At 51.2% G+C, this 13,655-nt stretch overlaps 1 protein-coding gene across 2 annotated transcripts in view; it reads right to left on the bottom strand.

Moving 5' to 3' along the window:
• Gdnf (glial cell derived neurotrophic factor) overlaps window positions 1-8,661 on the bottom strand; it is a 22,846-nt gene extending 14,185 nt beyond the window's left edge. The window contains exons 1-2 of one of the 2 annotated variants that reach the window (XM_005356600.3): window positions 8,596-8,661; window positions 4,006-4,182 (exon numbers count right to left, since the gene is read on the bottom strand). In XM_005356600.3, the coding sequence (XP_005356657.1) occupies window positions 4,006-4,156 (151 nt within the window). In that variant the 5' untranslated portion in view covers window positions 4,157-4,182; window positions 8,596-8,661. Of the gene's footprint in view, window positions 1-4,005; window positions 4,183-5,583; window positions 5,624-8,595 lie in introns of those variants that run through there. The other variant, XM_013349741.2, reaches the window with a different exon arrangement.
• Window positions 8,662-13,655: the final 4,994 nt, after the last annotated feature.

The following is a 13,655-nucleotide window of genomic DNA, read 5'->3' as shown; positions in this document are numbered from 1 at the left end:
CACTTCCCCTATAGCATGGCCACAAGTTCCTCATGTTGCTCTCTGGTCTGGAATGTCCCCCTCCTTTTCCTTCCAAATACCCACCATTTAAACATGCCTTAAATCCCTTTCCTGGACTTTCGCTGTCCTGTTCTCTAAATCCCAGGAAGTACATTGCTAGGAATTCTTGGTGGCATGACTTTAGCCAAAGGATAGGTGTATCTATCTGTCCTCCTGCTGCCTGTCCACCTGTCCACTCATCTTTCCACCTGCCTATCTGTCTCCTTATAATTTACAACTAGATCCATGTTTGCCTTCTGGATGCTGCCCATGTCTGGCATATGGGGGTATTTAATATAAAATGGCTTCTGATGGAGCTCAAATGATTAATTACACCGTAAGTATTTTCATTAAGTGAAGGCCAAGATCACTGGATTTTAAAGAACTGTCACACATACAGTAGGAAAGGAAATGCCAGACATTTCCACTTTTGTGTTAGCTATCATTGACTCTTCTGAGCACAACTCTTAGGCTGATGGGCCAGTGCAATGTCCTATGGCTGCTCAATTGTAAGTGAGCCCTGGAAGCATTTCTCTGAAGAACAGTTATTAGGGCTTGAGGAAGAAGATGCTGGTCTCAGATCTCAAGGTATCAGTGTCCCCTAAAAGAGTCTTCCTCACCGACTTTAATTTCAAGAGCCCCTTTCCAAGAGCCAGGCCTCCTTTCCCGCTTGTATAGCGAGTTACCTTTACTACTGGCTCCTCCGTAAAGGTGGAAGCAGCGAGTGGGTGGTGCTTACCTATTTAGAGTTCCACATCTCAAAATATGAGATTTGGAAGTTTAACACCATCTACTGTACTGTGCTGGGTTGGCTTCATTCAAGTTTTCAGTTTTAAAGTCAATGCTTATTCTAATGGCTTCTCTACATACAATTCATCCTTGTCTCTTACACCGGATATGATGGGAGATGGCACCCAGGGCAGAGACCCTTACCTAGTAACCTTGTGAGTTACCGTTCAGTTTCATCATGGTTCACATGACGCTTTTTATGGGTTATTCCCTGAAAGCTTGATCGAAAAGATTATTTCTACAGAAAACTTCATGTCCTGCTACCAACCTGACAGGCTGTAATCCCATTGTATTATAATAAGTTAGGAACTACCTGAAGTATAAAAAAATGAAAGCAATCAGTTTTAGTTATCGGTTGAAGACCATCCAAGCCCTATAGAGTTTCTCCCTTCCGTACAAAATATATTTTAGTGGTTTGGGTGAACACTGCCCTTAGTATCCACAGACCTGTCTGCTGCCATCATGGACATCTGGCACTTTAGACTTCACCTTCTCAGCTCTCAGAAGCGCCAAGTTTCCCTGTTAGCCTTAAAATGCTGTAGCATCTGTATATTGCACACTACAGACACCACCCTACACTATCTCTAATCAGACAATGGCAGGAAGAGGCACAAATGAACAAAGGGGGTGAGAGACAAAGTCTTGGGTGCCTCCAAAGACAAACTGCAACCAAGTTTCTGAGTCAGTGTAAAATGGCCACAGGCCGTCCATTTCATAGCCGCCTTAAGACAAGCCAGTCAGTTATTACTTCTGTTTGCGTAGTCATGCCATGAATAAATTCAGGATGCTCAGTTTGCAATGGACCCAATGTTCTGAGCAGATGGACACAGCTCCTGTGCCCTGATGGACAGGGCTCATTGACTGTTAAAGCAACAGAAGTTCTTTTGCTTAATCACTAAATCCCAAGCACCCGAAGGAAATCATAGTGACCAAAATTTATAGCACTTTTTTATTTTCAAATGAAATGAAATGACTTAATGGTTTTCTATACCAGACTTAGCCAGTTGCTCCACGTACGGTGCAGGATATAAATGTCAGCACTGTGGCAGGGGTGTGCCGACACCAGTTGAGTAGTTAAAGTCTGCACACTGTCATTATTTTGCCTTCCCTGCACTGACAGCTTGCTACTGAATTGAACATACCTGGAAAGAAGTCAGTTGGCTTAGAATACAGCTCAGTTTCTCTTGGGGTAATTTCTCTGTCTAGGCTCTACTGCCTCTTTCCATGGACAAAGCAGATTTGGGTGTGTTCTGCTCTCTTGAACAAAATCAATCAGTAGTCAGAATCTTGTGCACAGATGATGATGCATCATTTGAGAAAGGAGAATCCATTCCCTCTCACATCACCCTGGGCTCTATGCAGTCAATGCCAATCAGTGCTACCTTCCTTGTGTACTAGCTGATTAACTCACAGAAGCTGGAGGTTTTCCTAGGGTGTTTTCAAGCTATGGTGATGCAATCTTGGATGGCCACTAGTCCCACCTGGAAAGCATCTAAAGGTCCCCACACCCAGGCTACACCTCAAACCAATTATATTAGAATCTCCTGGCATAAAGTCCACTACCATCCTAGAGGACTCCCTTCTCAAAGGATGGGTAAGCCAGGAGCATGGAGGCCAAGGAGCAGACCTGGTTATTACTGGCACGTGGGAGAAGAAAGGCTTCTCTTTTGTGGACAGTGGCAAACTGTTCATTGAGTTCTAAAGCCATTCATTTGTAAGAATTAACGGAAAGCTCAACTTAGCCAGCCCAGGTGGATAGGATACTTAAATAGCGGGCGATTAAACCTCCAGGAATCAGCTTGCAATCAGTCATTGTGCTCTCCACTGATGTCTGAATTAGAGAACTGTTATTATCTGCCACTGTGTTCCTGTCCCTCTGGCTGGCCCTGTAGGAAGAGATGAAGGAAGACAATGGCAGAGAGGGCGTTTAGAATTTCTTCTGGAGAAATGTTTGTACACTCATCCTAAGCTTGTGATTGATGTGGAACTCTTTAAAGATGAGTTTACTCCATTTATTGATGGAGAGTCTTGGGACTCATGCTTGAAATTCAGGGGGTTAACTACATTCCATTTTAAACCCTAGATCACTCTAGAAATCCTTATAGAATTTTACCTTCGTGGAACTTGTGCAAGAAGCATGTCACATTTAATGTTTGCTTCCTAGTACAAGACCACAGAGTTTGGTTTATTTCAGTCCTGGGGCTGACTTGGGCTATGGTGCTTCCTGGATGGTTGGGTGGTCACGTCCACAGCACAGTTCAAGTGCAGAACATCAAAGTCAATAATTCTGGGGGGGGTATGAGTGGGTGGGAATGAGTATTTTGAGAGTGTGTCTATTTTTCTGTTGCTACCTTTGTTGCCTAGATACTTTCCCACCCATCGCCTTCACTTGCTATGTATCTATCTCACTTTACCCAGATGGGCTTTTGAGGAATGGTGCATAGGTTGTATCAAATCATGTCTGTAATTGCTTGCTTTTAGAATGCTAGCTTTTGAGTAGTAAACAGCAGGCTTGTTTTTAAAGTAAGAGTACCCTGTTCGTTTGTTCCTTTGCTTTTCTTTGAATTAGCTTCCCGGGGTGTGTTCTGAATGCTTCTTTCTTTCAGCTCTGCTTGCTCTAGTCATCCTGATGTCTTCCTACCACCGAACTCTCCGGAACAGACTTGATGCTAGGCAGATGCTAGCCCTGGACACGGAGGCCCTTCTGGGTTCTCTCTGGCTGGCTTTTCACATATCCCCTTGCAGGTGGGGATGAAAATGCAAGAGGTTTTAGACTTAAGCACGGTGAGGCACAGTAAAACAGCGATAGAAGAAGAAGAAGAAAAAAGAAGGGGGGGTATTCTTAGAGGGGCAGGGAAGAAATGTGTGCTCTGGTGGTGTTTGGCTGTGATGGTGGTGGTAGTGGGAGATTTGTTGATGGGAATAATAAAGGGACATTATTCATAATCTCCGCACTGGACAAAGGATCCCTTGTTGCTTACAAGAAAGGCACCTGGGACCCTTGGGCAGCAGCGGGTAGAGGAGTTCCCTTAAGGGTCTCAGCGCTCTTCCCACTTAGCCCGAGAGTGGGGAGGCTCACAGTCTTCACGACTGGCCCCGGGTGGCTGCATGCCTGCGTGCGTGCGGGTGCCCTGGGGTCCACTGATGATGGCCCAGGAGGGAAGGAACGGTTCTTACAGTCACTGGTCAGCGCGAAGGGTGCGCGGCGGCGGCCAAGGGAGCGGTCTTCGGCGGGCGCCTCGGGAAGCCTCTTACCGGCGGGCAGCGGGAAGGCAGACGCGGTGTGGAGCAACACCAGGCAGACAGCCACGACATCCCATAACTTCATCTTAGAATCCCGTCCAGCGGTGGCACCTGCGCGGGCGGGCGGCGTGGGGGAGAGAACCGCACCATGCAAGTTAGGCTCGGATACCCAGGATCCCGGCGCTGCCCACAGACCTGCTCTCAACTCCGTGCTTCTCTTCCCGCACAGCTGCAGACCCGCGTTTACCGGAGCACCCATGGTCTCCCGCTCTGATCCCCGTGCACCCCAGGTGCAGCCCGTATTCCCGACCCCGCCACTGCTGACCACTTCTCAGCCCCCCACTCCCCAGATCCCAGATTTTGGACGTAAACTTATACTGCAACTTCTAACCCGCTGCTTCTACTGGCGTGCGGCACCATACAGTCCCTGGGGGGCGAATAGGGTAGCCCCCATCCGGCTGCCTTTGCCAGGCCCTGGACAGAAACCGTCCCTCCCCACCTGGCAGCTTCCATAGTTGAGCCCTGGAAGCCAGCCTTCCACCCAAGCAAGCAACAGCAAGGACTAAAATCAAGCTCACTCCTCTGTCCCAGGCTGGGCCCTCCTTCCAGCTCGGTAGGATGCAGGCTCCAGTGCCCTGTCTGCCGCCCACCCTTCAAACAACCCGAATAAATAAAAAATTTAGTCAGCAGAACAAGTTAATGTGGAACTACAGACTCTGGCCTGCTAAAAGTGTCTGGGTTAAGTTACCTAACTTCGGAAGCATCGACTTGGCTTAAAATGCCAGTTCACGTCTCGGAATCATGAACATGAACTCAAGAAAAAGCTCAGCGAGGGCCCAATAACTTTTTAGCCGTTGCTAGTAGGCAGGGATTGCATATATCTTGGGTTTTTAAAAAATCTTCCATGGTATTCCCGACGATGCTCTTGATTTTATTTTTGCAGCTCTGTGAAATTTTGACTCTCACCCTTCCCTCACAACAGAGATTATGGCGTCCTGTGCCCTTAGCTACACCAGGACCACAGTCAGAATCCTGAACACTTTAGGAGGCCTCGCCCCTCCACTATTCAAAGTCCTTTGGACTCTTAGGCCTCATATCCCTAGAAAGGGGGGTGAGAGAGGCTAAAGGAAAGCCCTGTAAACCTGGCAATAGGTCCCAATCAAAGAGCTGGGGGTGGGGGGATGAGGAGAGAGATTAAGTCACCTAAAGGTACGGTGTTACTCTCTCTCCCAGTGTTCCAGAGTTGGGGGGGGCACTGCCTGGAGAGCACTCTCAAATCAGAAAATTCACGCATTTGATAAAAATAACCTTGGCATTTTCCGTGGGGGAGGGCAAAACAGTTTCCAGGTAAATACCAAAACCAAATCCTCTTGGCAACATTCCTGTTAGTCTCCAGGCACTTCCCTCCCTCCTTTTTGGGGTACATCCTCCCGCCCCTCACAATCTCCACCCAGAATTCCAGTCTAGGCCCCTTGATAAGGCCACCAGGAAAGCGTTTAATTCGGCCACCACCTCCCACCGCTGCGGAGACGAATTCATTTTCCATCCCTTGGGCGTCTGTTGCCTCCGCAGCTGTTGGGCTCGGAGACTGGGAAGCAACAGAACCACACAGCGCCGAGGTTCCGGCTGCGCGGGCTGGCTTGTACACTCCAGAGGAGGGAAAAAGACGCCTCTGGTTCCCTCCCCGCGCGCAGGCCCAGGAAAACTCCCAGGCAGTGCAAAGGCAATGCTGAGAGGCGCTTCGTGAGCCGGAGCGGGGGAAGGCGAGGCCTCCCGCCTCCCGGGTGCCAGCTCTGCCAGCTCCCGGGTGCGTGCGAAATGGCTGGCGATCCCGAGCAGGGTTAAGGCGCCGCGGGGTTAAGGCGCCGTCCCGGATCGCCGTGCTCGCCAGCAGGAAGCTGCGAAGGCACCAGATTTCCCTTCTGCATTACGAGGGTTTCCTCCTTTTTTCCAGTTTGGCTCAAGGAGGGCTTTTAAAATTGGATGTGGAGAGCCTCGGTCAGAAGTGTGGCGGGCGACCCTGGCAAAGGAGGAGAACACTGGGACATTCACTCGTTCTGCCTCGCCAAAGGAGGCTCTCCATCACATCCTAGGCCAGGAGTCCAGGGAGCCCCGAAAGCGTTCCCCCTTCCAATCCCGAGGCGGAGCGGGCGCACTTTTTATTGAGAGCCCCGGGGGCCGCTCCTCTCTGAGCCACCTTTTAGTTGGTGGCACTTGCTTCCCTCCCTCCCCCCACCCTCGCTCCAGCTCCACACAGCCGGGGCTAAAGATGGGGTGTGCATCTCCTAGGAGGTTCTTCTCAGGAATCTGTCTGGGCCCCGCCTCGAGGCAACCCTGCTTATCTTCCCCAAAGCACTGGCTGGACCAGTCCCCTCCACGCCTGGCCTTTGCCGCGCGTGCGAATAGCTTAAGGCACCGACCGACCAGAGCAGGAACCAAGCTTTCACTCCGAGGTTGGTTTTGCCAAATGACCCCTCGTTCTCTCTCGGGCTTGGAAAACTGGTTCCCCTCTCCATCCTGGACCAGCTTATCTCAGCAGGGCAAAATTATTGGTGCCGCGCACGTGGGTACCCGGTGGGTCCCAGGACTTTGGGTTAAAGGATGCGCGGAAAGCCGCGGTAATGACTGCCAAACCGCCGCTCGCCGATTCTGAGTTCCCGGCACCAGGGGGCACCAGAAACCGCTCGGGCCTTGTAAGTGCTTGTGCGGCGGGGAGGCTGAATTGTCATTTTAAAATATAAAACCCTAGAAGAACCACTGTGTCTACCATCTATCCCCAAACTAACTCGGGGACCTGTGGGCGTCCTTATGCGAATCCTCACTTTTGAAGCTTCTACTCTCCCGCTCCTTTTCCCCATTCCCCCCTCTCCGCGCTTCACCTGAGGTGGTTTCTTGGCAACCTGCTTTTAGACACCCTGATCCTCTGTCACAGAAACAGCTTTTGAAGTGGGTGATTGCTCCCGTCGCCAGCCAGTGCCCCCGCACCTTTTGGGGGGGATGGTAGGCTGGGAAGTTTGCTTGGGATTTGCTTTCTAGACCTGGAGGCGTGGGAGGAGAGTGCACTCTGAACTCGGGTATTTCCTCTAGGGTCCGGACAGACATTACTAAAAGAGCTGTTGCCTTTATCTTCTGTGCTCAGTGTCCTCGACTAAGGACGCGTTCTTTTACCACTCCCCCATAACTGACCAGCCCAAGATGGAGAAAGGGGGGAAACTTGGGGTGCTTTGGAGAAAGGGGGAAACATATGGGATGATTCTGGAAGGCAAATCAGAAGAGGGTCCGTTTGTTAGATAGAGTTCTAGGCCCAGGAGCACTTCAAACTCTTACAACAGTAACCTAGAGACGCTGCGGGCTTCCTGGACGCTAGACACTTGCCACTTGTTTAAAAAGACACCTCCCCCACCAAAGCGCAGAGAAATGGAGTGGGCATGGTCAGGGCAAGAGGAAACAGCGAATCCCTCTTAGAAGGCTTGGTGGGAGGAGGTGCACGCTTATGGGGGTTAGTTGGATTGCCCCAAACAAACACAAATTCAAAATACGGAGGTGCTCTCTCACACAGTCCCTGAAGGGACTGGCAGAGTTGCATTTATCCTGGTCAAACAGCACAAACTTGGCGAACTCCGGGCTTGGGCACGCTCATCCGCCCTGAAGGCAGATCCTGCCACAGGCGAGGCTCCAGGCAGAGGAACCCTGATTCGTGGGTTCCTTTTCCCTGGGTGGGGCTGGAAACCAACCCATTCAGGAATCTACACTTCGAAGTGGTACAAAGTAGTGTGTGTGTGTTGGGGGACGGGGGGAGCGGGGGATTTCTTGGGGGATAGAGACCCAGAGTCGCTGGAGAGAAGAGAAAATTAAAACAAGCACCTCGAAGGCCTAGCGGAGACCTGGAAGGTTCTCAAAAGTCTTTCGAGACAGAACCCCGGGGCCGAGTCGCTGTCAGGAGCCCTTCTCCTAATCTTGATCCGCATAAGGGCATTAACAAAGTACTAGCAAAAGGCCCGAGAAGGGTAGGCATGTAGCTTTGCAAGATTTCGCTAGAGGAGGTGAACCTCTATTTTTAGGTTCACAGCACCTTTGCAGCCCTCCTTCCCCTAGCTTAGCTTTCTTCCAGAACAGACCGAAACAAGCTCAACAGTAAGTTACACTCCGAGCTATGATAACGCTGCAATTGCACTCTGGAAAAGACACTGGCGGCGGTGGGTTAGTGGATAGCCAAGTCTTCCACGGTTCCAGGACCGCACAGAGCAGCGCCCTACCAGGGTGGGTCATGGGAATAGCCCCCAGACCTCCAGCCTTTCAGGGTTCCAGGGCACCAGGCGCTCCATAGATTTTTTTTTCCCACGCGGAAAAGAGAACGTACCCTCGGCAAGGCTAGCGTCCCTCGGATAAGCTTGTCTCTTGAACTCCGGCTAGCCTTCCCACTTTACACTCAGTAGCCCTCTTGGGTTCAGCCGCGCCCTTCTGCCCTCAGACAACACCGTTGTCGCCCGCCGGGTCCCCTCCAGCACGCTTCTCCCTTCTTACCTCGGATCCGGTCTCCGTAGACCCCCAGTTGGACATTAACTCCAAGTGGCCCAAATCCCAGCCAGGAGACCCATCCGGACCGCGGGCAGGAGCGCGGGGCCCCGCCCAGAAGGTCGGGATCAAGAGTACGCAATCCAGGGGTCGCGCCGGACAGCGAGGACACGCAGGAGGCGGCGGCCACCGTGCCAGCCGCCGCCGCCACCGCCACCGCCGCGAGGAGCGAGAAGGCTGCCGACACCTCCCACACCGGCCTCCTGGACCCCAAGAAGACCAAGTCTGAACAGCAGCCCCTGCTGTGGCTGAGGGGTGACACGGCTGCGCGCGTGGAGCTCTGGGCTGGAGCTGCACCGGGCTGGGGCGCTGCGGGTGGCTCAGAGGCAATCGCCTCACTCTGCACCTCCTCGGGGCGCGGTGGCTGAGAGTATGAGGCGGGCCTGTCTGATGATGCCGAGGTCTTGCCTGGAGATCCGAACGAGACACCACGTCAAATCGCGCTGGCAGTCCCTTGAAGACATGAGGGCGCCAGGAGTGCAGGCTGGTCGTGGAGAGCCCGGGCCGGGGGGCCGGGGTTGGGAAGTGGGGGGCGCGGAACCGGGACGGGGGGGAGGGGACGTCCGGAGGCAGTGACGGCCTGGGCTTGGGGGAGGAACGGAGATCCGGGGAAGAGGCGCTGGAGCTGCGGAGGCGCGGGCTTGGGGTGCGAGTGGGTGACGCGGAGCGCCCCTCCCAGGGGTGCAGGAACCTCCGCGGGGCTCGCTCCTTCTAGCCGGGTAGATCCACAGAAACGCGGGGAGCTTAGCTCACAGCAGCCCCAGGGGACAATCGCAACTTGGTGGCGACGTCCGGAGCTCCGAAGGAGGGCGCTCTGACTGCTGGAGGCTACTCTGAGGCTTCCTTCGCGCCCGTCGAAGGCTGTCCTTCCTCCTGGACTGTCGCGCCCTCCCGCTTTTCTGCAAGGCAGAAGGCTGCGTCAAGAAGACCACTGCCTGCCGAAGTTCTCCCAGCACCGAGAAGAAGCGCGGAACAGCAGGGCGAGGAGAGCAGAGCGTTTGCCAAGGGACGCTGCGAGTGGGGATGCATTTATAGAGCTCTCACTGCGTGACGTGCCCTCCAGTGGCTTTTCTGATTCGCTTTCTGACCTAAACACACATTAGTTTAGTCCCCATGGTAGGGCCAACACGGTCTCTAAATATCTGCTGGCTGAAGTCAGAGGCTTTGCATATCATGTATTACATGGCAGGCAGTGAAGAAGGCTTTTGAGGCTGGCCGACTGCTCAGTCCTAGGCTCCGTTTCCATGCCGTTGTAATATAATACCAGACTTGGGGTAGGCACATACATTCAAAATCCCAATTCCAGAGGCGTAAGATCACTTTATCAGGAAGAGGTCAAGGGAGGTAGGGCAAAACCTGCCTTGGTCCAGAGTTTTGAAAAAGTGTTTGGGGAACCTAAGGAAGCAGAGGGCTGGGTCCAGCAGTTTGCAGCGGGATGGACTCGGCCTTCCTTCCAGAGCTCTGAGAAGGGGAGAGGTAGAGACCTTTTCAGCGTTCCTCCTGTTGGTTAGCTGAACACCAGAAGCAGCCAGGTTACCTTGTCCTGGTAAAGGACAAAGGAGGACAAGTCCTTGCACAGCCTACGCATGGCTGAACTGTGAATACGTTCTCTTCACAGAGGCATGGAATTTACTCTATCTTTGATATAGGCTAAATAAGGTACGTCTCTGCTCAGGGAAACCTGTTCGCTAGAAACCACTGGACCTGAATTTAGGAGGATCTCTTTAATTGTCTTAGTCGGCGACAGGGAAAGCATAAACAGGCTGGCTTTACATCTATGCACATCTTATTTCATGACTCATCCGGTTGTTGGGGAGTATGTGTCCCTGAAGAAGCGGAGACAATAGATGGGGGAAATGTGTGTGGCAATGTGGGGGGAAGATCACATATTATTACAAGTGCTCAGAGTCAAAGATCAGCTCCTCTGGAGGCTTGTCAGTGAAGTTAGCGTGGGCGGAAAATTGTTCTCACTAACATTACTGTGATTGAGAGATTAAACCAAGTGCAAAGCAAGACTTCCAAACACACCTCACCCGGAAGCAGGATGCTCTCTGCTGTCTGCACAATGGGATACTTCCTTCTTTATAGCGGCATGGTAGCAGAGTATCTTAGGTTGGGCCCAAGCAAAAGCTCAATATATTCATTCCCAGTTTAGCATTATTTGGAATACGAAGCTGACTTTAATCAATATTTCTCTCTTCTTCTTCTTCCTCCCCCCCCCCCGCCCCTCATAAGTGATTTCATTTTAAGGCTTTTTTTCCCCCTGGGCTTGGGCAGGCCCTCCAAACACCTGTAATTTTTATTTATTTATTTAATTTTATTTTATTATCATTATTATTTTAGCGCTTGCTGTGTGCTAGAGACAGTGCTAGGCCTTGAGTATTGTTATGATTGGATGAGGGGCTGCGAGGGACAGATGCCACCAGTTTAGCTGTGAAAGGAAGGCTGACCGGAATTCTCCAGCACTCAGCCACGTGTCTCCCAAAAGCCTTCCGGAAAGGCCGCTCAGCCAGGTCTCACGAAAACTGGATTGAAGGCCAGGAACTGGAAGGTCATTCAGGATGCAGCTCCGGGCTGGGGTTATCTTGCGGCCCCCTCAGCAGCAGGCATCTGCCTGTCCTACTAACGGGGCTTAGCCGCCAAGGCGATTCAGCTCCTTGTTCCCTGATTTCCTCCCGGTGTCCTTTGGCTTCTGCTCCTGCCACCAACTGTTCAGCTCTCTGGTGACCTCACGTTGAAATTTCTTTAGTGAAAGCAACTGCGGCTGCACACTCACAGAATATTTGAGCCAGACTGGCCGCTTTCGTCAGGCCTCCTCATAGACGGCAAGTCACCCTGGAGACGGGCAGACCCCTGATCAGGTACAATTCCTGGGCCAATTGTCTGAGTCCAAGCTGTTTACATCTCAGAGTGTACAGCCCCGGCCCTTTTGCCGAGGAATCTTTCTGGGGTTCTTTTGTACCTTCCCTTCTCAGTGGCTGCTCACACAGAGAGAGAGCTGTGTTAATGGCCAGCATTTGGAGCTTTAACTACCCCGTGCCTGGTATAGGAGTCTGTTAAATGAGGTACAACTTCCTTCCTCTATAAACATACCCATCCATATTAGTTACTTTCTTCTCACCGTGACCAGTGCTTGACGAGAAGCAACTTAAGGGACTAAAGACTTATTTTGGTTTCATGGTGGGGAAGGCATGATGGCCAGGGCTTCAACTATGCTGGTGGGAGCTCAAAGCATAATGTATCAGTGGATCAAGAAGCAGAGACAGCCCATAATCTCCACTCCTATGACACTGGGGCAGTATTCCTGCCAGCTGGGCATTACATCCAGTTGGTTCTACAACCTCTCAAAATAGAGTGGCCAGTGTGCAAACACAGGCATCCGGGGGTGGGGGATTTTTGCACTCCAACCATGGCATTGTTCATAGAAGGGCCCATGTGCAATCATGATGTGAAATAAAATGAGACCTGGTTTGATGGACGTGTACATGATGGGCTCATGTCCTGGCGTCTGCTCTTCACACTGCTGGCGAAACCCTGGAGAAAGCACAAAATATGCCCAGACCACCCTCGGCTTTGGAGTGGAAAAGTACCCCCCCCCCGTCTCTGCTTAAAGATTTACTTTATTTTTATCCATGTGTGTGCAGGTGCCCATGGAGGCCAGAAGAGAGTAACAGATGCTCTGGAGCTGGGTTACAGGTGTGAAGCCGGGCAGGCGTTGGCAGCCGAGAAGCAAGAGAAGCCTTCTCCCCAGCCCTCTAAGCCCGTGTCTTTTGATTAGCAGATCCCAGAAGGCCTGAAAAACTTTCCCATGTTTATTGTGGTGGTCGTTTTACAATTCTTTTTCTTTAAAGCAAAAGTAGGAAATGTACTTTGAGGTTTTCTAGGACTAGAGGCTGCCTCTTGACATAGAAATTATCTCAGCTGTAGCATAAAGGAAACTGAAGACGCTTTTAGGATTGGTTTATGTTTGCACACGGGTGTCTTGTCTGCATGTCCAGCTGTACACCAGAAGAGGGCATCAGATCCCACGGGACTATAGCTGTAGAGGGTTGTGATCGGTGGTGTGGGTGCTGTGAATAGAACTCAGGCCCTAAGGAAGAACAGCCAGTGCTCTCTATAACCCTGGCTATCCTGGAACTTACTGTGGCCAGGCTTGTCTTGAACCCACAGAGATCTGTGTGTTTCTGCCTCACAAGCATTGGTATTAAAATCATATGGCACCATACCTGGCCAAACTGAAGATATTTAACCGAGAGTTGAAATAAATCTTTCTAGTTTTGAGACAATATTTATGTCCAGGATTACTCCATGCATACAGAAACAGAACAGTTTCTTTTTCTTTTTTTTTAATGAACACTTCAGGCATAGATTAGCAAGAAGCAGGCATTTAGTGCGGCTTGGTGTTGCAACTCTGTATCCCAGCAAACCTGAAGGGGAAGTCCCCATAGCTCCGAGGTTCCATCATCTCGAGGACAGGAGGATCTGCAGGGCTTGAACCTATTCCTTGCAATGTCTGGAAGACAGTGATTTGTAGGACTGGTTTGGCTCCCAGTGCAGTGTTTTCTGATTAAGTAACAATGACAGCATCCCTGGATTCTTAATGTTGTCCCCGAATTTCTACTTTTCATCTAGAAAACCTTGCCCAGGGGTCAGAGGGAACCAACGCTCACACCTCTTCTTCTAGAGCGCGAATTTGAATCCCTGACTAACTTACCATTGCACTCATTTCTTCACGGGATCTCTAAGCTGAAGATGTCTAAATATATGGTACTGCCTGTGTTCCAGGGTCTTAGGTCCCTGGGAAGAGAAACACAAAGGTAAACAACAAAGAATAATTTAAGGTAGCATGTCGGTACACAGAGGAACTTGGAGGAGACTCATGCAGAGTGTGCCTGCATTCTTACTCAAAGCTTTAGAAGTAGAGGGGTGGGGGTCAGCCTGTGGCCATTCACCAAGAGCTCCATAGAGAGTGGGTGAGCCTGTGGCCATTCACAGAGAGTTCCATAGAG

The sequence above is a fragment of the Microtus ochrogaster genome, chromosome 19 (genome assembly GCF_000317375.1).
Source record: "Microtus ochrogaster isolate Prairie Vole_2 chromosome 19, MicOch1.0, whole genome shotgun sequence".
Taxonomy (NCBI): domain Eukaryota; kingdom Metazoa; phylum Chordata; class Mammalia; order Rodentia; family Cricetidae; genus Microtus; species Microtus ochrogaster.
Note: the sequence above shows the minus strand (reverse complement) of the source record. Positions and strands in the feature narration are given on the sequence as shown.